This window comes from Hippopotamus amphibius, chromosome 4, assembly GCF_030028045.1.
Source record: "Hippopotamus amphibius kiboko isolate mHipAmp2 chromosome 4, mHipAmp2.hap2, whole genome shotgun sequence".
In the NCBI taxonomy this organism is placed as follows: domain Eukaryota; kingdom Metazoa; phylum Chordata; class Mammalia; order Artiodactyla; family Hippopotamidae; genus Hippopotamus; species Hippopotamus amphibius.
The window spans coordinates 59,652,053-59,674,331 of record NC_080189.1 but is presented as its reverse complement, the minus strand read 5'-3'; the positions used below and the strand labels follow the sequence as shown (position 1 = coordinate 59,674,331).

The 22,279-nt window shown below is 39.3% G+C and overlaps 1 protein-coding gene across 2 annotated transcripts in view; it reads right to left on the bottom strand.

Annotated features, from left to right (window-relative positions):
- Window positions 1-22,279, bottom strand: part of ASB4 (ankyrin repeat and SOCS box containing 4) — a 180,441-nt gene that overhangs the window by 110,527 nt on the left and 47,635 nt on the right. Inside the window, exons 4-5 of one of the 2 annotated variants that reach the window (XM_057732800.1) lie at window positions 4,743-4,856; window positions 1,666-3,860 (exon numbers count right to left, since the gene is read on the bottom strand). In XM_057732800.1, coding sequence (XP_057588783.1) covers window positions 3,672-3,860; window positions 4,743-4,856 — 303 coding nt within the window. In that variant the 3' untranslated portion in view covers window positions 1,666-3,671. Of the gene's footprint in view, window positions 1-1,665; window positions 3,861-4,742; window positions 4,857-22,279 lie in introns of those variants that run through there. The other variant, XM_057732801.1, reaches the window with a different exon arrangement.

Below are 22,279 nucleotides of genomic sequence, written 5' to 3'. Positions count from 1 at the left end.
TCCCTAAATAATAATGTTATGACAATAACGTAGACAATAATAATATTAAAATGCTCGCTGAATGTCATGCTCCGTTCCATGTGCTTCGATGTACTAACATTTTAACCCTCTGATGGGGTTCCAGACACAAGCATTCCCATATACAGCACCTTGGCATAGTGACTAATTTAAGCTGAAGGAGTTTAAGAAAACAGAGGAAGCAAGAAGATCACTCTGACCATCCCTGCCCCTTCTTCCCTGAAACAGGTCATAAAACCCTCCTATGGGAGATGCCCTCCCTAAATCTGGAGGAAAAGAGCATCCTTATCTTCTAAGACAAAGGGACACCAAGAAGAATCCTAACGAATAGGTCCCAGTTTCCTCCAGTTCACCACGCTGACTGCACACTCCCTAACCTATCACATTTCTACACAACTGCCCACTCATCATTAAATCTAGCATAAAAATACTCAAGTCTGTTTCATTAGGGTCTTCATTTCCTTATAAAGGCTTCCATGTCATATGAAACTTATATCAATTAAATTTGTATGCTTTCCTCCTGTTAATCTGTCTTTGACCCAGCCAGGGACCCTAAGGGGGTCAAGTAAAACTTTTTCCTCCCCTGCACCTCAAAACAATCACATAAAAGTTTTATGAGGTAAGTACCATTATCATTCCCATTTTACAGATAAGCAAATTGAGGCACGGAGCAAGCATGTCATTTTCCCCTAGATAATGGGTCAAATAAGGTTGAGAGTCAGGATATAAACCCAGATAGGCACCAGAGCCAAAACTCTTGACATCTAACTGTAATGCATCTGTTTATATGCCAAAGGAAGTGACAATGAATTCCTTCCATATATTAGCTATGGTGTCTGTGTTTCAAAGAAAATAAGTGAATAGTTGGATTTTTCAAAAACGTTTTGAAAGTGCACAGTTTAAAACTTTGCGTTCTTCATAAACAATCAGATGAGTAACAAAAATATAAGGCTCAGCTGTTTTTTCCAACATTGATAAGCCACTGCAAGTGGTTTGTAACTTTTCTCATCCTTACAATCAGCTTTTGACTGCTGTGTTTTTTATTAGAAGCCACTGGGTTTGGGATGGAAGGACAAAGTGACAATGTAACACTAGGTGATTAAAAAATAGAACTCAAGTGTGTCTAGCTCCTGAGACGGGAGAAAACTGGATGGGTGGTCTTTCCCTCATATCAAAGATTCTTCCTCACATGTGACCTCAATCATTAAGTGACTATTTACAAAAAGTAACAATGGTATCATAAGGATATAATTTCCTCTGTTGCTCCTGCCCATGGTTGCTTGAATAGTGAGAATGAAAAGAAATCAGAAACCCAGGAGGACAGAGATGGTGACAGAAGGAAGAGTATGACTCAGTACAATTTCTTTATTATTATTAAAACACTTTTGTTCCTATAGCAATAGCCTGTGCTTTATTTGTGTTTACCCTTTACTTTCTTTTGAAAATATTATTTACCTACAGGCACATTTCCTCATTCTCTTTTCTTTCCCAATTTTGAAGAAAGCAATGATTCATGTAGATTCTCCAGTCTAACTGCTGAAAAGTCAGTTAGGAAAAAGTCTTATCGGCAAATAACTCACAAAGATGAAAGGAAAGAGAAGAGCTTTATTTAAGTCTTCTAAATGAAAGTTCAAAGATGAGGAGAAATAACTTTAAATCCACAAATAAACCACTCAAAGCAAGTAGTCCTGTATCATATGCCAGATTCACACAGAATGTTTAAGCACAGCAGGCAGACTGGGATACGTTATTTCCCCACGCAAGGAACATCCTCGCCCTTTGTCCTTAGCATCAGCTTTATTGCCTAAGTCACAGCATCACACATATTTCTGCCAGAATATTCCTGAAGCTGGAGGGCAGCACCTCTGCCCGGCATTCTAGAATGTGTTCTAACACCACTTGCTGCAAGCAAACTGTTTTTTGAAGGATCATGTGTTTTATATGAATAGATCATACAAACACAGTATTCTATCCATAATATAGATCTTATTTTAGTACAAAATATTTCTCCCAAAGTATCTGAGTAGAACTGATACTTCAGAAAGATTATTGTATCCACTTATGATTTTTCCTACATAGCCCCAGGAATATGCAAATCCTAGAGTATGTGAAGCACAACTCTAGGTGGCAGGCTAGTGGAATATTTAACGTCATCTATACTCAAAACTCAAGCATCTAAAGTTAAACAAGATGGAGAACCACATACGTACCACACACACACACACACAAAGCCCCGCTCATAACTGGCAAATCGACTTGTTTGTGCTTAATTACTTCTGTTCTAACCTCTAAAAGGCAATGCTAAGAGTCAATGAGCTTCTCTAAAAGCGATTAGCAAGAACAAAAAAATGAAGCGAAATTGGCCTCATAAACCATGAGGTTCAGAAGTTAATCATCTGCATTTCTTTCTGCAAACCGCTAACAAACCTGATTAACACACTAGGCTTTCCAAGTTTCTCAAACTTTTACCATTTTCAAAGTCTTTCTATATGCTTTCTGTAGCCGGCCATAGCCAGCAAAGTGCCCCTTATCTTCTAGCTAAAATGCTCTGAAATGTCAGTCTGTTATATAAAAAGAGCAAAGTAATCAACCTAAGTTTCTCCCTTCAAACGTTTCCTCAAACACATTTTCCTAAACTTCCTTGTCACACGCATCGAGTGTGCAATATTTTTCCCAAAGAGTCTGGGAAAGCAATAAGCACGAAATCGTTCTAACCTAAAAATAACTAGATGTGCCTGGAAACTTAAAGCGAATCCATTTACATTTATACTCATAGCAGCTGGAGATCCCGCTACTCCATACAATCCCTCAGTCTTTGTCATCAGGAGTCAATGAAAACCACACCACGTCACAAACACGACTTTGAAAGGCAAGCACTAAGAATGAATCTGCACCTGTACTCTTGCCCCTGACAGTGGACGCTGCAGTTCCCGGCTTATATGTCCAGATCCTCTGCTAAATGGTGAGATCCTGGAGGGCAGGAGTCCTCGCTTTGGACTCACCTTTGCATCTCCAGTCTTTGGCTCAAAGAGAGTGTGTTAAAATGTCCATTTTGACTTTCAAGTGGATGGGTCTTTGCTTTTCATTTCTAATTTGACTCAAACATCTCCTTGTTTTGACTATGCTCATGCTTTCTTCACTAAAAGTAAGTTGAGGAGCTTGATATGGGGAAAGGAGTTTGCAAAACGAGCAATAGTAATTTGTGCTACATGGGAGTGGACAGAGGACACCAAGAGTAAGAAGCCCATCACAAAGCCTAGCATTCTGCCAGCTGAACGGTAATGTAAACTTATTACTGATAAGGAGAGAATGAAATTGGTTGTAAGAAAACCTGGGTCCCATTTCAAATGAGATAACATATGAAAATTTTTACAAAATTATAGCAGGCACCAAGTAAGAGCACTATGTATATTAATTATCATTGTTATGTCAGTAACTTCTGGATATACTCTTGTTTTTGAGAACAACTTAACTTCACCTCTTATTTATTTCCCCTCACCATGATACCCGAGGATTAATGACAATGTTTGTAAAGTGTTTTTAAATCCCTGAAGTGTTATAATCAACCCAAGTACCATTTTATTTATGCAAACTGTGTCTACCCAGCGAGTCCACTTAAACATCTAGGATTGGGAACTTCTGTCTCATAAGGCTTAATAAATGATTCCCTCTGGCTCTAAAAGCAAGTACTTTTTCAATGACAATGGGAGGGAAAGCAAAGGAATTACGCTGTGACATCTGCTGTGTAATGCTCTTCGAATGGCGCATCTCGATAAATGCATGAGAGTCCTTGGAGAGTTACTGCACACAGTGAAGAGAGAGTGGTAAAAATCCCAGTGTCTCTGAAAAGGAAGGCAAGACATGTTAAAGTCAGAAAAGCCTAAGTTTACATCAATAGAAACCAAGCGTAATCAGTCCCTACTTTATACACAATGGCAGTTTTCCATGGTCTCTGATGGGGAGGCAAAATTAAACATGAATAATGAAGCTGAAGCAGGTTACGTAACTGTTTAAAGCTAAGATAATAATTAGCAGAATAAGACTGCACCTAAGCCACTGGCCTCTAAGCCCAGTGAGCTGTGCACTCTGTGCCCAACACCTCTCCCATGTTGGGGACAGCCTGTGACAGCCAAAACCAAGAATAGGAGGTTAGGTGGAAGGACTAGTCCAGAAAGGCAGCAAAGTCCATATGCAGCATGAGGACTCAGCTTTGCCAGTGACTTTCCACGTGACTCATCACAAAGTTTTTAATACTCTGTTACCTGCCTACTAAAGATTTCAGGATATTTAAAAGTGAACGAAATAATCTACACAAAGCAAAGTTTTTAAGTGAGTGACATAATCTACACAAAACAATGTAATTTTCTGGTAAAAATGCTATATGAGCAATCCCAAATATTATTGTTATCATTATTATATTCATCTAAATTGATGGGAAGAAAGTAAAACTGTCACCTTTATATAATTGTTCAACTTGTCCTTTGATGGAGAAATTCCCAAGATGCTCCCAAGCACTACCTTCTTATTTATTTATTTATTTATTTATTTATTTATTTATTTTCACACCTATATTTTATAACCCTTTGTCTCATATTTTGAGTAGCATTCTCAAATTCTTGAAAGCATTCTCAAAACCCATTTTTTGAATTAAAATTTCCTGCACTTCTACTGCAGTCTAGAAGTGCTTTAGCGTGAAAACCACAGGAAGTGAATTGATGCTTTACCTCCAAGTCCTCATCAGGGATAGCTCTTTTCCACTTTACGTTCCACCTGATGTGTTCATAGGCATTGACGACAACTTCGATTGCTTTGGGACAAGAATGGCAAGCCTGTATCACCTGCAGAGACACCATAGAGTTTCATTTGTTCAATGCACATACATGACTCATCCATTCCACTCACAGACATCAAGACTTCATGGACCGACAAGCCTCCCGGGAGTCCTGAAGGGCTTTTGAGAAGTCTCATGCCTTTGAGTATTCAAACACACTGCCAGCTCCCATGGTGGATGGGAGGATTAATAACATAAAACTGATTGCCTTCATCACCCAGGAGCAAGCTGAAAAAAGGTGCTAATAAAGAAGTTGGGAGCCTGATGAAATGCAGGCCCTGCTCGTAAAAGCAATTTTGAGAGAGGCTTGTCTCCAAATACACTTCCAGTTGTCTGGGAAACTCTTCTAGTTCTACAGAAAATTTTATTAGCAAAAAGCTGAATGCTAGTAATCCAAGAAGTAAGCCTACTGGTGACCAGGAGGTAAAGCAAACTATAGAGCAACATGAAAGTTAGACAAAGACGTCTTCCCAGTGCAATGCCTGAAGAGGACTGATATCACGTACCAAACCACACTCCTGTTTTGGTTTTTTTTTAAGCTCTTTATTGGAGTATAATTGCTTTACACTGTTGTGCCAGTTTCTGCTGTACAACAAAGTGAATCAGCTGTATTTATACATTATCCCCATACCGCCTCCTTCCCACAACTCCTTCCCATCCTCCCTATCCCACCCCTCTAAGTCATCACCAATCAAGTTGATCTCCCTGTGTTATGCAGCAGCTTTCCACTAGCCATCTATTTGACATTTGGTAGTGTATTTATGTCTATGCTACTCTCTCACTTCGTCCCAGCTTCCTCTTTGCCCCCCACCCCTTGTCCTCAAGTCCATTCCCTACATCTGCATCTTTATTCTTGCCCTGTCACTGGGTTCATCAGTACCATTTTTTTTAGATTCCATATATATGAGTTAGCATACAGTATTTGTTTTTCTCTTTCTGGCTTACTTTGCTCTGTATAACAGACTCTAGGTCCATCCACCTCCCTACAAATAACTCAATTTCATTCCTTTTTATGGCTGAGTAATATTCTATTGTATGTATGTGCCACATCTTCTTTATCCATTCATCTGTTGATGGACATTTAGGTTGCTTCCCTGTCCTGGCTATTGTAAATAGTGCTGCAATGAACATTGTGGTACATGTTTCTTTTTGGATTATGGTTTTCTCTAGGTATATGCCCAGTAGTGGGATTGCTGGGTCATATGGTAGTTCTATTTTTAGTTTTTTAAGGAGCCTCCATACTGTTCTCCATAGTGGCGGCACCAATTTACATTTCCACCAACAGTGCAGGAGGGTTCCCTTTTCTCTATACCCTCTCCAGCATTTGTTTTTTTTTTTCTTTTTCTTTTTTTTGGTATCCCAATCTCCCAATTCATCCCCCCTCCCAACCCTCCCTGCTTTCCCCACTTGGTGTCCATGTGTTTGTTCTCTACATCTGTGTCTCTATTTCTGCCTTGCATTTCCTCTTTCATAGTCGTTAGCATTTGCCTTATGTATTGAAGTGCTCCTATATTGGGTGTATGTATAATTGTTATCTCCTCTTCTTGGATGGATCCCTTGATCTTTATGTAATATCCTTTCTTGTCTCTTGTAACATTTCTTATTTTAAAGTCTATTTTATCTGATATGAGTATCGCTACTCCAGCTTTCTTTTGATTTTCATTTGCATGGAATATCTTTTTCCATCCCCTCACTTTCCATCTGTATGTGTCCCTAGGTCTGAAGTGGGTCTCTTGTAGACAGCATATATGTGGGTCTTGTTTTTGTATCCATTCAGCCAGTCTGTGTCTTTTGGTTGGTGCATTTAGTCCATTTACATTCAAGGTAATTATTGATATGTATGTTCCTATTACCATGTTCTTAATTGTTTTGTTTTTGTTTTTGTAGGTCCTTTTCTTTTCTTATGTTTCCTGCTTAGAGAAGTTCCTTTAGCATTTGTTGTAGGGCTGGTTTGGTGGTGCTGAATTCTCTTAGCTGTTGCTTGTCTGTAAAGCTTTTGATTTCTCCATCAAATCTGAATGAGATCCTTGCTGGGTAGAGGATTCTTGGTTGTAGGTTCTTCCCTTTCATCACTTGAAATACATCATGCCACTCCCTTCTGGCTTGCAGAGTTTCTGCTGAGAAATCAGCTGTTACCCTTATGGGAGTTCCCTTGTATGTTATTTGTCGTTTTCCCCTTGTTGCTTTTAATAACTTTTCTCTGCCTTTAATTTTTGTCAATTTGACTACTATGTGTCTTGGTGTGTTTCTCCTTGGGTTTATCCTGCTTGGGACTCTCTGCACTTCCTGGACTGGGGTAGCTATTTCCTTTCCCATGTTAGGGAAGTTTTCATCTATAAGCTCTTCCAATATTCTCTCCAGTCCTTTCTCTCTCTCTTCTCCTTCTAGGACCCCTATAATGAGAATGTTGGTGTGTTTAACATTGTCCCAGAGGCCTCTTAGGCTGTCTTCAGTTCTTTTCATTCTTTTTTCCTTATTCTTTTCTGCATCAGTGATTATCACCATTCTGTCTTCCGGTCACTTATTCGCCCTTCTGCCTCCATTAATCTGCTATTGGTTCCTTCTAGTGTATTTTTCATTTCAGTTATTGTGTTGCATATCTCTGTTTGTTTGCTCTTTAATTCTTCTAGGTCTTTGGTAAACTTTTCGATCTTTGCACCCAGTCTTTTTTCAAAGTCCTGGATCATCGTCACCATCATTATTCTGAATTCTTTTTCTGGAAGGGTGCCTATCTCCTCTTCATTTAGTTGTTTTTCTGGGTTTTTATCCTGTCCCTTCATCTGGTACAATGTCCTCTGCTTTTTCATTTTCTCTATTTTTCTGTGGCTGTGGTTTTCAGTTCCACAAGACGAAACACGGCTGATACTGCTTGATACTGCTGTCTGCTCTCTTGTGGAGGAAGCTATCTCCAGCATTTCTTGTTTCTAGATTTTTTGATGATGGCCGTTCTGACCAGTGTGAGGTGATACCTCATTGTGGCATTGACTTGTACTTCTCAAATGATTAGTGATGTTGAGCATCTTTTCATGTGTTTGTTAGTCATCTCCATGTCTTCTTTGGAGAAATATCTATTTAGCTCTTCTGCCCATTTGTGGATTGGGTTATTTGCTTTTTTGATATTAAGGTGCATCAGCTGCTTGTATATTTTGGAGATTTATCCTTTGTCAGTTGCTTCATTGGCAGATATTTTCTCCCATTCTGAGGGTTCTCTTCTTGTCTTGTTTATGGTTTCTTTTGCTGTGCAAAAGCTTTTAAGTTTCACTGGGTCCCATTTGTTCATTTTTTATTTTATTTCCATTCTTCTAGGAGGTGGGTCACAAAGGATCTTGCTTTGATGCATGTCATAGAGTGTTCTGCCTATGTTTTCCTCTAGGAGTTTTATAGTGTCTGGTCTTACATTTAGCTTTTTAATCCATTTTGAGTTTATTTTTGTGTATGGTGTTAGGAAGTATTCTAATTTCATTCTTTTACATGTAGCTGTCCAATGTTCCCAGCACCACTTACTGAGGAGGCTATCTTTTCTCCATTGTATATTCTTGCCTCCTTTGTCAAAGATAAGTTGCCCACATGTGTGTGGGTTTATCTCTGGGGTCTCTACTTTGTTCCATTGATTTATATTTGTTTTTGTGCCAGTACCATACTGTCTTGATCACTGTAGCCCTGTAGTATAGTTTGAAGTCAGGGAGCCTGATTTCTCGAGCTCCTTCTTTCTTTCTCAAGATTGCTTTGGCTATTCAGGGTCTTTTGCGTTTCCATACAAATCATAAAATTTCTTGTTCTAGTTCTGTGAAAAATGCCATTGGTAATTTGATGGGAATTTCATTGAATCTGTAAATTTCTTTGGGTAGTATAGTCATGTTCACAATGTTGATTCTTCTAATCCAAGAACATGGTATGTCCCTCCAGCTGTTTGTATCGTCTTTGGTTTCTTTCATCAGTGTCTTATAGTTTTCTGCATACAGGTCTTTTGCAGATTTATTCCTTAGGCAGGTTTATTCCTAGGTATTTTATTCTTTTTGTTGCAATGGTGAATGGGACTCACTGGTATTTTAACCTTCATCAGCAATAAAAGATCACATGAAGATTATTTATTTCATTAGCGCACTCTGCTCAACGGTTCATTGACCAACCAAAAAAGCTGGAAAGCTGAGTTGAGGCAGCCAGCATTTCCATCAGGAGACAGATGTAGCTTTAGGTTTTAGACTAAACTGGATATTTAACCAAGCTTTGATGTCACCATGCAATTTGGATGTATCTGATTAATCAATTATGCAGCATTTATTAAGTGACAGTGGAGGGATATATGAGACATACCCCAAAAGTAAAACACACTGGTTCCTGGTGAGAGGCTTACCATAAGAATGAGAAACAAAAACATATAAACAAAACAGGCCAAGATCAATGGAGATGTATGGTTGGTTCACTTACGTGTTAGATTATAGGATTTGAAAAAGAGGAATTATAGAAATTCCAAGAGGGAGAGCTGTGTGAGTTGGGATAACCAGGAATGATTTCTTAGAGGAGATGAGTTCAACTGTAGATCATAAATGGTAGAAAGGTGTGTGTGTGTGTAATATGTTGTGTGCCTACCTGCACTTATAGGCCTGTCTACATGTGCAGCATCAGCAAATGTAACAGTTGTGTTGAAAGAGAGGTACTTCAAAGGGTACAACAAACACACAGCTTCATCATCACTCTTTCTCCTGCTCACACAAACCCACTGCCTGGAACCATTCTCCACTCCTAGCATGATACCTCAGGCAGGACTCTCACCTGCTTCTATTTAATTTTTAATAATAAAAAGTACTCCAGTCACTCTAGATAGGAAAAAAAAAAAGCCATTTCAGTAATAAAAATGTCCATTTTAGTTGAATAATTGAAACTCCAAATGTTATTTAAAAGTTTCTCCCTTCCCATAGCCTAGGCTTATTTCAAGCTGCAGCTGGAAAGGAGGTATTTGTGGGTGTGGTTTAATAGGAAATACATATCCTGTCTTTGCCTCTAGTTCCTGACACAGAGCTCCTTTCTAGCATTTCAATCATGCTGATGAAGTGACTCTTAATGGGGCTCCTAGAGAGCTTCAAGGTGTGGGCTGGTTACTGCAAAGACCAGCCCTTGATTAGAGGATTGGAACTTTTACACACCTTGCCTCCTACCTCCAGGGAAAGAGGGAGGGGCTGCAAATTGAGTTCAATCACCAAAGGGCAATGACTTCATTAGGCATGGCTATATAATGAAACTCCCTAAAAGATGAGGTTTGGGAAGCTTCTAGATGGGTGAGCACATCAAAGTGCTAAGAGGGTGACATGCTCCGAAAGGGCATGGAAGCTCTGTGCACCCTCCCCATGTCTTACCCTATGCATCTCTTTTAATTGTCCATTCCTGAGTTTTATCTTTTATAATAAACCAGTATACCTGCCACTAGAAAGGAGGCATGTCTCCACACTTAAACAACTTTTACCTAAGAAACTTTCTCCCTAATTTCCTGGTCCTTCTCAACCTCCAGCTATTGGTATTGGGCAAAAAGTTATAAAACTGGTTTCCTCCACCTCCTTTACAAGTCGTTCACAGGTGGTCCAGCATTGCATTTTTCAATGTGAGGTGGTAAGTACCCAATGTCTTGGCACTTCAGGCAAAACTGAGACAGAAGGATGACTATTTTAATACTCTGTGTGTGTGTGTGTACCAAGGTCATCTTAATGAAGTGCCCATGTCAGAAAAGAGCTAAAGTTAAGAGCAAGTAAGATGGAGCCAGCTGACAGTACACCTGGAAGGCTAGTCTGAAGAGCTTGGGATTGACTTAATAGGCAATAGGAAGCTATTACATACTCTAAATAAGAAAGGATTATATTCAATCAGCTCATTCCACTGGGAAACCTCTACTGAGCACTGCGTTTAGCACTGTGACAGTAATTCTGAGTTTATGACCTGCTTTTGTCTTCAAGGAGTTTACAACCTAGCTGAAGAGAAAAGACACAGATATTTCAAAGCATGCAAGAGCAATATAATTCAGTAAATAATAAGAGACTAACTTAAAGATCATCAGTGTCCCTTGAGCACCATGAGGGGAAAACAAGCATGTCAAGGGCAGAGCGCCCTGAGGAGGCGGAAGGGGAGTGCACCAAAAAGCTTCTCAGCTAGCTTCACCATTAGTCCCGAGAAGGCAGGGCAACTGAAGCTGCAAGAAAGAGTAAGTCGTTTTAGTGACTAATTAGATACAGGGAGTAAAGAATGCAACTTTGAAGCCTGGGGTCAAGTACAAATACGGGTACCACCAATGGAAATGAGGAAATAGGAAGGGCATACTAATTTGAGGATGGTCAGATCATGAGCAGGAGGAGATTTCCTGTGTTATGTCCTATTGTCAGTTAAAAATGTGCATGATAGATGCTCTATGGAGAAGGTCAAGATGGAGAGGGAGATTTGTGCATCATCAAAGAATGTGTTGGTTAGGCTCCATCATACTCTAAGTGGGTATAAACAGAAAAGGTAGAGAACCATGGTCTAAAGCTTGATGAATCCTAATAGGCAGGAGAGAGGATGAAGGAAAAAAAATCACAGCTACCACGTTTTGAAGACTTATCATGTGCCAGGGCCTATGTTAAATCTTTGCATGTTTAGTTTACTAAATCTTCAGGCAACCCTATGAGGTTAGTCCTATAATCATCTGTGCTTTACAGATTTTAAAATCAATGGCTGAGAGAATTTAAATCCAAGGGTATTTACCTAGTAAATGACAGAGATATTCAAACTCAGGTCTGTGTGACTCCAAAAGTCAAAAATATGTTGAATAAAAGTGGTGAGAGTGAGCATCCTTGTCTTGTTCCTGACCTTAGAGAAATGCTTTCAGCTTCTCACCGTTGAGCATGATGTTTGCTGTGAGTCTGTCGTAGCTGGCCTTTACTGTTTTGTGGGATGTTCCCTCTGTGCCCTCTTTCTGGAGAATTTTTATCATAAATGGGTGTTGAATTTTACCAAAAGCTTTTTCTGCATCCACTGAGATGATCATATGGCCTGGCCTCAGGAGGCACGGCCTCACCTAAGGACTGTGTCAGCCCCAACAAACAGAGCAACCAGAAGGGGCTCCACTGAATAGAGGTTGTGCTAGAAAATGTTCAACAACAGGCATTTAAAAAAAAAAGCTGTATGTATATTTACATGTATATGTTTATTATAAGTTTCGCTAATATGAAGAATGTGAAATTTATTAATTTACAAATAATAAAATACCCAATATAATTTATTTCCCATTTCATATAGCCAATTGGTACTCTCAGAATGTTTTCATTGATCTTTATATCAATTTTGTATAGATATGAGTTATACTCATAGCCAACCTGTGTCTGCAATTGAAGAGTGCATGTAGTTCCTATGTTTACGTTGGTTGACATTTTTATTACATTAAGGAGTAATTGTTTCACAAATGTGAAACAATGAAGACATATCAGAAATTCACTCATTCATCAATGATATAAATGACTTTTATGTGGAAGCATTTAATAATTTTTGAATATTGGAAGCATATTTCCTCAATTTTTTGTGCACTATTCACAATGTCAGAGCCACAGACACCACACACTACAAATTTTTAAGTTTAATCTGCATCAGTAGTATTCTCTCCACTAATTTCTGAAGTCTAGAAATCAACAAAGCAATAAGTCAAGGTCTGATTGGTAGCATTTGCTGACTTCTGTGGTGTAAACACTTGCATCATGGCCTATTTGAAGTGATCAACCTGAGGGCCTTCATTACATAGTGTTTCCACCATATAGATACAACATGCAAATAATATCAGGAGCATAGCTATGTAGGGTAAAATAATTAGGAGGTGATGCATTTTGAATATTTATTACCTTTGTTTTTAATATACTTTATTTGTTGTAGGTTTATATGACAATTTTTAATAAAGGTTGCATTTGACAATCCGCTTACAAAATTCCTGATGATTTAATAATCAGTTCTCGTGAGCTACTGTGAGCCAATTCTAGCACACAACTCCTTTCAATTGTCCCTATATTTATAAAGCACAGTCATAAGCCACTGCAGACCAAATGTCTATATTGAAGGTCCACACCAGTGAAGGCATCAGAATCATCCTGCCCAGTGGCTAGGTCTAAATGGGCACAACATAAATACTTGTTTAATGAGATGATTCATTCACATACATATTCTGGGTACAGTGCACAAAGTTGAACTGCTGACAATGGCTTTTTCAGCCAGGTCTGCATAAATAAAGAGTAATCCTATATCGTCAACGCCTAAGGGGATAAGCAGGTGGGCTACAGTCAGACATCCATTGCTATGGGACCTCTGAAGAGTCAGCATTTACGAGTTTACGGAAAGTACAACTAGAAGGATTCCTCTAGGGGTACGTGACTGTCAAGGTGGGCAGGTAATTTTTCTAGGACCTTGGTATTGAGAAATTGAGGAAAATGGGGCTGTTCTTTTCTCTGTAATTGGGATGAGGATGGAAGATATGTAGCTCTATGCAAAAGAGACAGACAAAACCTGAGGCTAACTGCTTTGAACACTAGTTTATAAACTTCCATAATAGCATCATAGACTGTAAGGGTTGCAAAGGACCCTAGGGATTATCTAATCACCCTAACTTGGAGATGAGGACACTGAAACCCAGAGAGGCATGTAGTATGAGAAAGCATGGTTTTAGGTCTTTATCTGAGTTTAGTGCTCTTTCAAATATATTCTGATGACCTTATTTTAATCCTCAAGTAAAGACCAGTGAAATGAATGGTTTAAGGACACAAATCGTATTGTACAGATATTTAGAAGAAACACTTTACTATAATCATTATAGTAATTATAGGCTGGATTTTGTTGAAAGTTCAAAATAATTCCCTTTGTAATGCAAAGATGTTGCTAATAATATGAAAACAGCATCCATCCAGACCTCTATACACATCCTTCTCTAAAGACCTCCAGATACATCCTTTCTAGAAGGATGAGCCATGGTGAAAAGTAATGGTAATCAGATAAGTAATCCAAGATGAAGATTTAAATTTAAGAGTTACCAGGACAGAGACTACAACTGAAATTAATCCCAGGCCTGAATCAAGAATATACTTGTACTGGAATTTTGAAAACAAAGCATGGTGAAGTCGGAAAGCTTGTGATGAGGCTCTCTGCACGTGGTTTAGGTGTCCACTCAGAAAACTGACCTCTGTTCTGCGTTAATTCCCAGGCTACACTCACTCTTCATGGAAACCACACTGGTTATGTTTAAAGACACAATGCCTACATACCCAATACAGGTCATCTGTCCCTAGGTATTCCTTATCTGCCCCTTCTTGCCAACACCTGGTACACAGAAGACATGTGGCTAAAAGTTACTCTCCTCTTACAACACGTTACTTACTTCTCAACTCGAGTTTCCAGATTTAGCAACTGATAATAATGTAGGTTGCCAGGTAAATTCAAATTTCAGACAGACAACAAATAATTTTTAGTATAAATATGGCCCCAGTATTGCATGGGACATATTTATGTTAAAAATTACTTATTACTGATGAATTTCAAATTTAATTGAGCATCCTGTATTTTGTTTGGCAACCCTATTCCCAGCCCCTATTCAGAAACAGTTCAAACTAAGTTATGTACACAGGAATATAATTCATTCATAGTTTGGGAGCCTAACTTTGCACATTTGGTGCTTCAATTTGCACCTGGCATACTCCCATATATCACCAGGAGATAACCTTTCATTAGGATAAAAAAAAAAATCAAGCAGTTCTTAACCTTCAGTCTTTAGATGCACAAAGTCCAAAGCTCCCACTGCCACAGTAGGCTTTGCTGACACTGACTAGTAAATATTCTGCTGACAGAAGATGGTTCTCACAGCAGGAAAGGCTCCTTTTAGCCTGACAGTCTCCCAGCTCTCTTAACTGACAGGTCTAGCTTCCAGAACTAAGACAGCTGATCACACCTTCTTCAAGCCTCAGTAATTATTTCACCAGGCAACAACAAAAAGAGACCCTTAGGAGAGAGCAGACTCTAAATCATCATTCTATGATGACTTCCAGGAACCTTGACCATCAAATGAGGAAGGACTGGTATGGACCCAGAAGGCAGAAGCTTCTGCTTCTTCTTTGTAAACATGGGAAACAGAAGATGCTCAATGAACTTCATCTTCTGTGCGTCTCTGGGGTCTCTATTCTCCCTTCTTGGAAGAACAATTGGACAGAAGGCAGTGGCGGCAACTGGAGAGACCTTAAGACCCTTCCCCTCATCAACTGACCCCTAAAAGTATAAATTAGAAAACAGATTCAAGATAAATCTCCCTGCCACCCTTCCAATACAAGTGCCACCTGTAGGTCACTTTACCAGAGAAATTCTAAAGCTACCTCTACCCTTTTATAGTGATATATTTGTGTGCAGAAAGGTACTTAATGATCAAAGAGACTGCTTATACAGAACTGATAAACGGCAGAAATCATCTTTACCTCCTCCAAACTTTCACATACCTTTCCCTCCCCTAGAAAAATGTCTTTCTTGCCCTACAAGAAAAACCAATCTTGGCTCCCTGGGGTGTCACTTCTTTCTGAATTATACTGAGAGAAAAAAAAAATCAAATGTCCTTTTGTACCCTGGAAAGCAATTGTAGACCCTATAATTCTTTTTTTTCCCCTTATGTAATTTATACATTGGCTTTCAGTGAAATACACCCTCTACAAATTTGCTTTGTATTTGGAAGACAGCATCTTCAGCTCTGACCTTGTTCCTTGTAAATAAGGAAACTGAATTCCCCATCCACACAAGAACAAATCACTTTATCTTCTGGATAAATGAGTCAGTCATTTATTTGGGTAAAGATGACTTTCTCTTTGGAAAGTCGGGTTGTGAAGTAGTTGTTCTAAATCACTCTGAAGCATCTGCATAGTAAATTGAATAGTTTTTCTTTAGTTTTCCTTTGGAAGAGGACCAGTTCTGTTATACAGTCTATTGGGTAGCAACAAAAATGTTTAAAATACCAACCATCTACCAGTAGCCAACTGAATCCTAAATCTCTTTAGCACACAGCCAAGCTAGAGGAACTTAGAGGGCCAAAACAGAACAGAATAAGATGGTAACTGTGGAGAGAGTGTTCTGTGGAACATATAATCATATACTATTCTATAGGCAAGTGGAGCCACCAAAATAAGGCTGGTAGGAAAGACTCCTACAGTGGACCCAGAGTACATTTTGGGAGAAGGAGGAAAGGAAACAATTTTGTTGAGCACCGACTAGTCTCAGTGATTTACATGCTTTACTCACTCCTCAGACAATCCTGAAAAGTTGGTATTTTTATCTTCGTTTTCTCATGGATTTGAGAGATTAAGGGACTTTAAAACCACATAGCAAGTAAACAGCCAAGCCAGAACTTATAACTATTAAGCCCGTGTTCCTACCCCTCCTCACTGTTGCCTCTCAGAGAATTGCCTTTGTGAACAGAACCTGGGACCTTCCTCACATTTGCAAGACTTCTTGCAGGAAAACAGAAACTCCATTTAAAGACCTATTCTCCCTAGTCTGGCACTTTTTTAAAAAGCACCAACTTCAGTTTCAATGCAGTTTTTCATCATAATTGTCCTACAAACCTCAAGAAGCTACATCTTGAGGGGAGGATGCTCTGCTGCCCAGAGCCACAGGGAGGCTGGGGTAGCCACCAATCCTTTCTGCACAACAAGCTGAGGGGGGAACTCCACAGGGCAATGTCTCAAGCTCAGTGCTTTTAGTGTAGTTACATTCCCCAACTCCACAGATAACACTTTGATAGGACTTCTTTCTAAAAGTAAAGTTTTCAAATGCTTGTGCTCTCCAGTCGCAGAAGGAAGTGCTTTCATGAATTATACCAGAGGTCTAGTCAAGTAAGCTTGGCAGTAATTGAAAGAAATCTTTAGGAATCAGGCAGAGGGCACTTCTTTGAAGAAGCAATTGTTTGAGGCTGGGAATTTTAAAGATCTTTCCTCGGTGGTGAAGTCCACTTTGGCTCTAAAACTGATGAAGATGAACACCCTTGGGAATATCTTTGGAAGGGGAGGCAGGTGTGCTCCTAGCTTGAGCACTGCTGCTCTCCAAATCAGCAGCCCCACGTGGAACCTTGTAAGAGCTGCTTCCCTTCCCCTGTGAGCCAAGAGGAAGCAGTGCTCTGGGACCGGGCTCACCCTCCACCGTCTGGAGTCCCCTGAGGCTCCACCCCACCAGCACTATGCTCCTGGGGAGGACAGCAGCAGTCCAAGCCCTAATATGGCTCTTACAGGGGGATGAGGAGAGGGTCTTTTACTTACCTTCGTAGGGAACTGTTTCTTCGACAGTCAACCAGCAGGAGGTTTCAGAGTAAAACTCAACATTTGGTCTCTGGGCATTTTAACACATTGTCTCTCCTGGTTGGAAAGTCCCCTGTGGGTAAATCAAGCCCAGGAGCACTGATTCTACTGCTCAACAGATACGTAATGATAACAGGGAGAGTCACCATTTGTTTAATGGTTGCCATGATCAGAAATGCTAAACACTTCCTTTTTAAGTTTTTTTGATGTGGATCGTTTCTAAAGTCTTTATTGAACTTGCTACAGTATTGCTTCTGTTTTATGATTTGGGTTTTTGGCTGTGAGGCATGTGGGATCTTAGCTCCCTGACCAGGGATTGAACCCTTACCCCCTGTATTGGAAGGTGAAGTCCTAACCACTGGACTGCCAGGGAAGTCCCGGTAAACACTTCTTAAATATTATCTTGTTTCATTCTCAAAACAACCTTAGGAGAAGGATATTATTACTTAAGGATATTATTATCCATGCTCTCAGTCCCCCTCCATCCTCTTCTCCGGAAAGAAGGTGGCCTTAGAGCATAAATATACAGAAAATTATGCTTTATGAAGTGAGCTGTATTAGGAAGAGATTGATTATTTGTCTCCTAGAAGTCCAACTATGAAGAATGACCGCTCTAGTGAGATGTGGGTGGAGAAAAAAGATGGAGGTAGTCCAAGGGAGAGAGATTTATAGATGCAGGATGAGGGCTGGGGTAAGGAACCGGGGGAGAGACTTTGCAAGGACTGAAAATGACTCCAGAAAGAGTAAGAAAATGTTTGGCACCATCCTCTGGACTGTGAGTATATTTGTGATGTGCTGTGAGTAAGATTAATTTCTTCCTAGTGAAGGACTTGGTCTGCATGTTATTGCCAAGGCATAAGAGTGTATCCACTTCACAGGGGAGGAAATTGAGACTCAAGAAGTAAGTAATTTATTCAAAATCACACTCTGAGGTGAGTGGCAGGATCCAAATTTGTTTGACACCCCCCCACCCAAATTCCACGCTTCTTTACCCTTGACATGCATAGCATGGCTAAGTCTAGAATGAATGAGTTATGAGTGACAAAGCAGAGGTAAGAATTTTAAATAGGAGCCATTTCATATGTAATTTGAAATGCTGGGTTGTATACTCACTCTAGAGATTGTTAATATCTATCGTTTTAGCCAAATCTAGATACCAGTGTGTACGATCTAGAACATGGGTGCAAACTAAGCAGCAGACATTCACAGCTAAAAGCTATTGATTACTGTACTTTAAATACAAGTTGCTGAATTTTTCATAGAATATAACCGTTTGATTCTATTTCTAAGGCTGAAGTATGTATAACAGTTCACGTATGAAAATATTTCTTGGATCCAACCTTAGCATGAAAAAGTATTTTAAAATTCCAAAGCCTATGGATCAATGAAAAAATTGCAAGGAAGGTGAGAATTAACAACTGAAGTCAAACAGGTACCTTCAATAGTAGATTTCATTAATATTTTTTCAGGCCGTGTAGGCAGCAGTCTTTCCTCAAATTTTATAGAGGGAATATAAGGGTTTAAGCATTGTCCTAATTCTTGACCTTTTGAAACATACCTTGACCAAGATCCAGAGGCAAAAATAAGAAATAGCTAAAAACTTGGGAGAAATATAAAATTTGCTTTGGGAAAAAAAGAGAAGCCTTAGATACAAACTGATACAAAGAAGTAAGGCTTTACTAGGGTGCATATGAGTTATGCCAGGTCAGGAATAAGAAGTAGAGGATTCGTTTAGATAATTTACCGAAAAGCAAAAAGAAAGTGGAAGGGATGCAGGGGTGGGGAAGGTGTTCCAAAAATCAAAAAGATACCCAAGGAAGGGAGTGCTGTAGAATCTGCCTTCATGGAGATTTGCAAATACAACACGAGCACTATTTCTGCCTAGCCTTGAGAATTAAATAAAATGACCTCTTCAGGTCTTTTCTTGTGTTGTGATCCTTTAGGTTTAATTACATGTCCTGGGTAATATTATAAAACACAGCAGAAACTCCTAAATCTAAGGGCCTAGGTTCAGGAGTCAGACAGACCACATTCTGAATCAAACACATGACTATTAACTTTTAATGGGCTTGAGCCACCCAGCAGTCCTATTACATTTCCAAGTTCATTTGCTCTCCAAGGTAAACGTCTCACACCTTCACCTTTGCCCTTAAGGCTTCAAACTTCTTCTCCAACCACTTCTCATTCTTCACTGAGAAAATAGAAGCAATCGTAAGATAACTTATATAAACTCTTATTAACATATCTACCAACATCCCTGCATCTGGGCACACAGGCGCTGCCTTCCCTCCTGTTATGGTGGATGAACCCGTCTGCACTACTAAGACCAACACCTCCATTTGTGCACTAGATCCCATCTTCTGTCAAGATGGCACTCCAATAACTACCTGCAACAAATTTTCTCCCTTTCCTAGAACACTCCCATCAGCCAACAAACATATCAGCTATCATTCCCTTCCAGCTACTCTTCCATGACAAGAAAATGCCTTAAACCCTTCACTGTTTTCACTTCCTCTTACCCTTTTTTCCTTTGAATCCACTTTAATTAACCTTTTCTCACCAACATTCCACCAAAATAACTTAGGTTGAGGTCCCCAATAAAATCCACATTGTCTAGTCCAGTGGCAACTTCTTAGCCCTCAACTTATTTGAAATGCCACCTATATTCAACCCAGTTGATTCCATATCTTCCTGTCTCGTGTCCTCTCTTGGATTCCAGAAAAACACTCCATTTTGATTCTTCTCCTATCTCAAGGACTTTCTACAGTTTCCACCACTGATTCCTTTTCATCTCGTCAAAATCTAGTTGGAGCGCCCCATAGCCCAGTCCTCTGGCCACTTCTCTTCTCTCTCTACCCTCATGCTCTGGTTGACCTCATCTGCCCTCATGGGTTTATATACCATATTCATGACGAAGACTCCCAAATTTGTATCTCTGGCCAGGACCTCTCCCTGAACACCAGAGTTACATATTAAGCTGCCTACTTGACATCTCCACCTGGACGACTAATAGGCATATGAAGGCATAGCAGAACCCCTGATCTTCTCTTCAAAAGCAACTCCATCTGTGTTGCTACTATCTCAAGAAATGGCACCTTGGTTCTTTCTATTCCTTGGGCAGAAATCCCTGAACTTATCCTTGATTCTTCTCTTCTTTTCACAGGTCACAGATAATCCGTCAGGAAACCTATGGACTCCCTCTTCAGAGCATGCCCCAAATCTCATCACTTCTCACTATTCTCCCCAGTTCCACTGTGGGTCTAAGCCACCTTTATCTTTTATCTAGATAACTGTAATACCTTTGCCCCTCTCCCCGCTAGAGTTATTCTCCAAAAGGTGGTCAAAAGGATATTTTTGGAATATGAATCAGACTTCTTTTTCCTCACTCAAAATCCTTCAGTGACTTACTCTCTCATTCAGAATAAAAACCAAGGATATCAGCAGAGCCTACAAGCCCACATATATGGTCTGCAAACCACCCTCTTATATGCTTCTCTGACTTTTCCTCCTCCTTTCTCATCCCACTTCAGGCACTCTGGCTTCCTCAAACATGTTTAGTCCTCTCCTACCTCAGGATCTTTGCACCTGGTTTTCCTTACGTCTAGAACGCTCCTCCACCCCACCACCCCTGCCCACCTGCAGGTATTCACATGACTTGCTCCTTCACATCCTCATTTTCTCTTATCAGCCTTTGTAAAATGGCACATACATAAACACCAAAGAAACCCCACATTCTCTTATTATCTTTACTTGCTTTACTTGTCTCCATAGCACCTAACATATCAGAGTGTATTTATTAGTTTGTTGTTTTGTTTTTTTCCTGTCTCCCACTAGAAAGTATCTTCCATGAAGGCCTTTGTTTGGTTCATTGCTCTATCTCCAACTCCTGGAACAGTTCCTGGCACATAGCAGGTGCTCAGTAAATACCTGTTAAATAAATGAATGAATGAACTTGACAACTTACTCTGCACAACTAGGAAAATATCTGAATTCTATTACCTTCTAAATGAGGATAATGCCAATGGCTACCTCAGAGGCTATTATAAAATAAAATTAAATAATCTGTATAAAGTCTATTTAGAGCTCAACAAAGGACATTATTGTAACACTATTACTTATTATCTTATTCCTAATCAACATAATCTTTTGGAATTTTCTATAAAATTTTTATAAAGTTCCAGGACATTATAAATATTACATAAAGTTTTAAGGAAAAAATTACTTAATCTTCCATTAAAACACTGACAACCAAGAGAAAATTCCTTACTGAGATCACAGGAATCATTGAACTCATCAGGCCCACATTGGAACATTCTGTGGGTTGTCCATCTGGAATTTGCTGAGTGCACTGCCCTTAAATTCTTTTCTGGAACTTTCCTTTCAACTAAACTTCACACTGCAGGACTTCAGAAAAGTCTCTGACATTTTACCAAGGTAGGAGGTAGAACTTGGCTGTGAATTTAGTAAAACTTCTATCAACTAGCTTCCTGTGACCCTACATTAGTTAGCTGGTTTATACATAAAACTCCTCTACTGCACGTTAATGTTTTTAAATGAGTGAGATCCTAGGTAAATCATCATTTAATTTCTTTATTTAAGGTGAAATGCATTTTGGTTTCCAAATTAATTACCATCATCAACCTAATGCAAAACTCTCTCTTTTCCATGTGCTTATAGAACCCTTTATTCCTCTACCTTGTCATTTACCATGTAATATTAAAGTTATCTCTTTATGTATTTGTCTCTCCCACTAGATCCCAAGTTAATGAAGGATAGTTACCATGTCTCAGTCATGCCAGTATTGGTAATATCTGGTCCCTGCTAGCCCATTAGAGATTATCAATAAATATTGTTTAAAATAAATATTATTTAATATGTCATATTATAAAACTAAATGCTATCACCAAATGAACTAAGGTTTAATCCCGGCACTGCCACTGTGTGATATCAAACAAATTACTTAACTGCTCTGTGCCTCAGTTTCCTCCTCTATAGAATAGGGATGCTGATATTATTTACCTTATCAGATTGTTATAGAATCAAATGAATTAAGTTAAGAATTGTAAAATGCTTATAACAGTGTGCTTAATAAATATAATTCATTATGCAT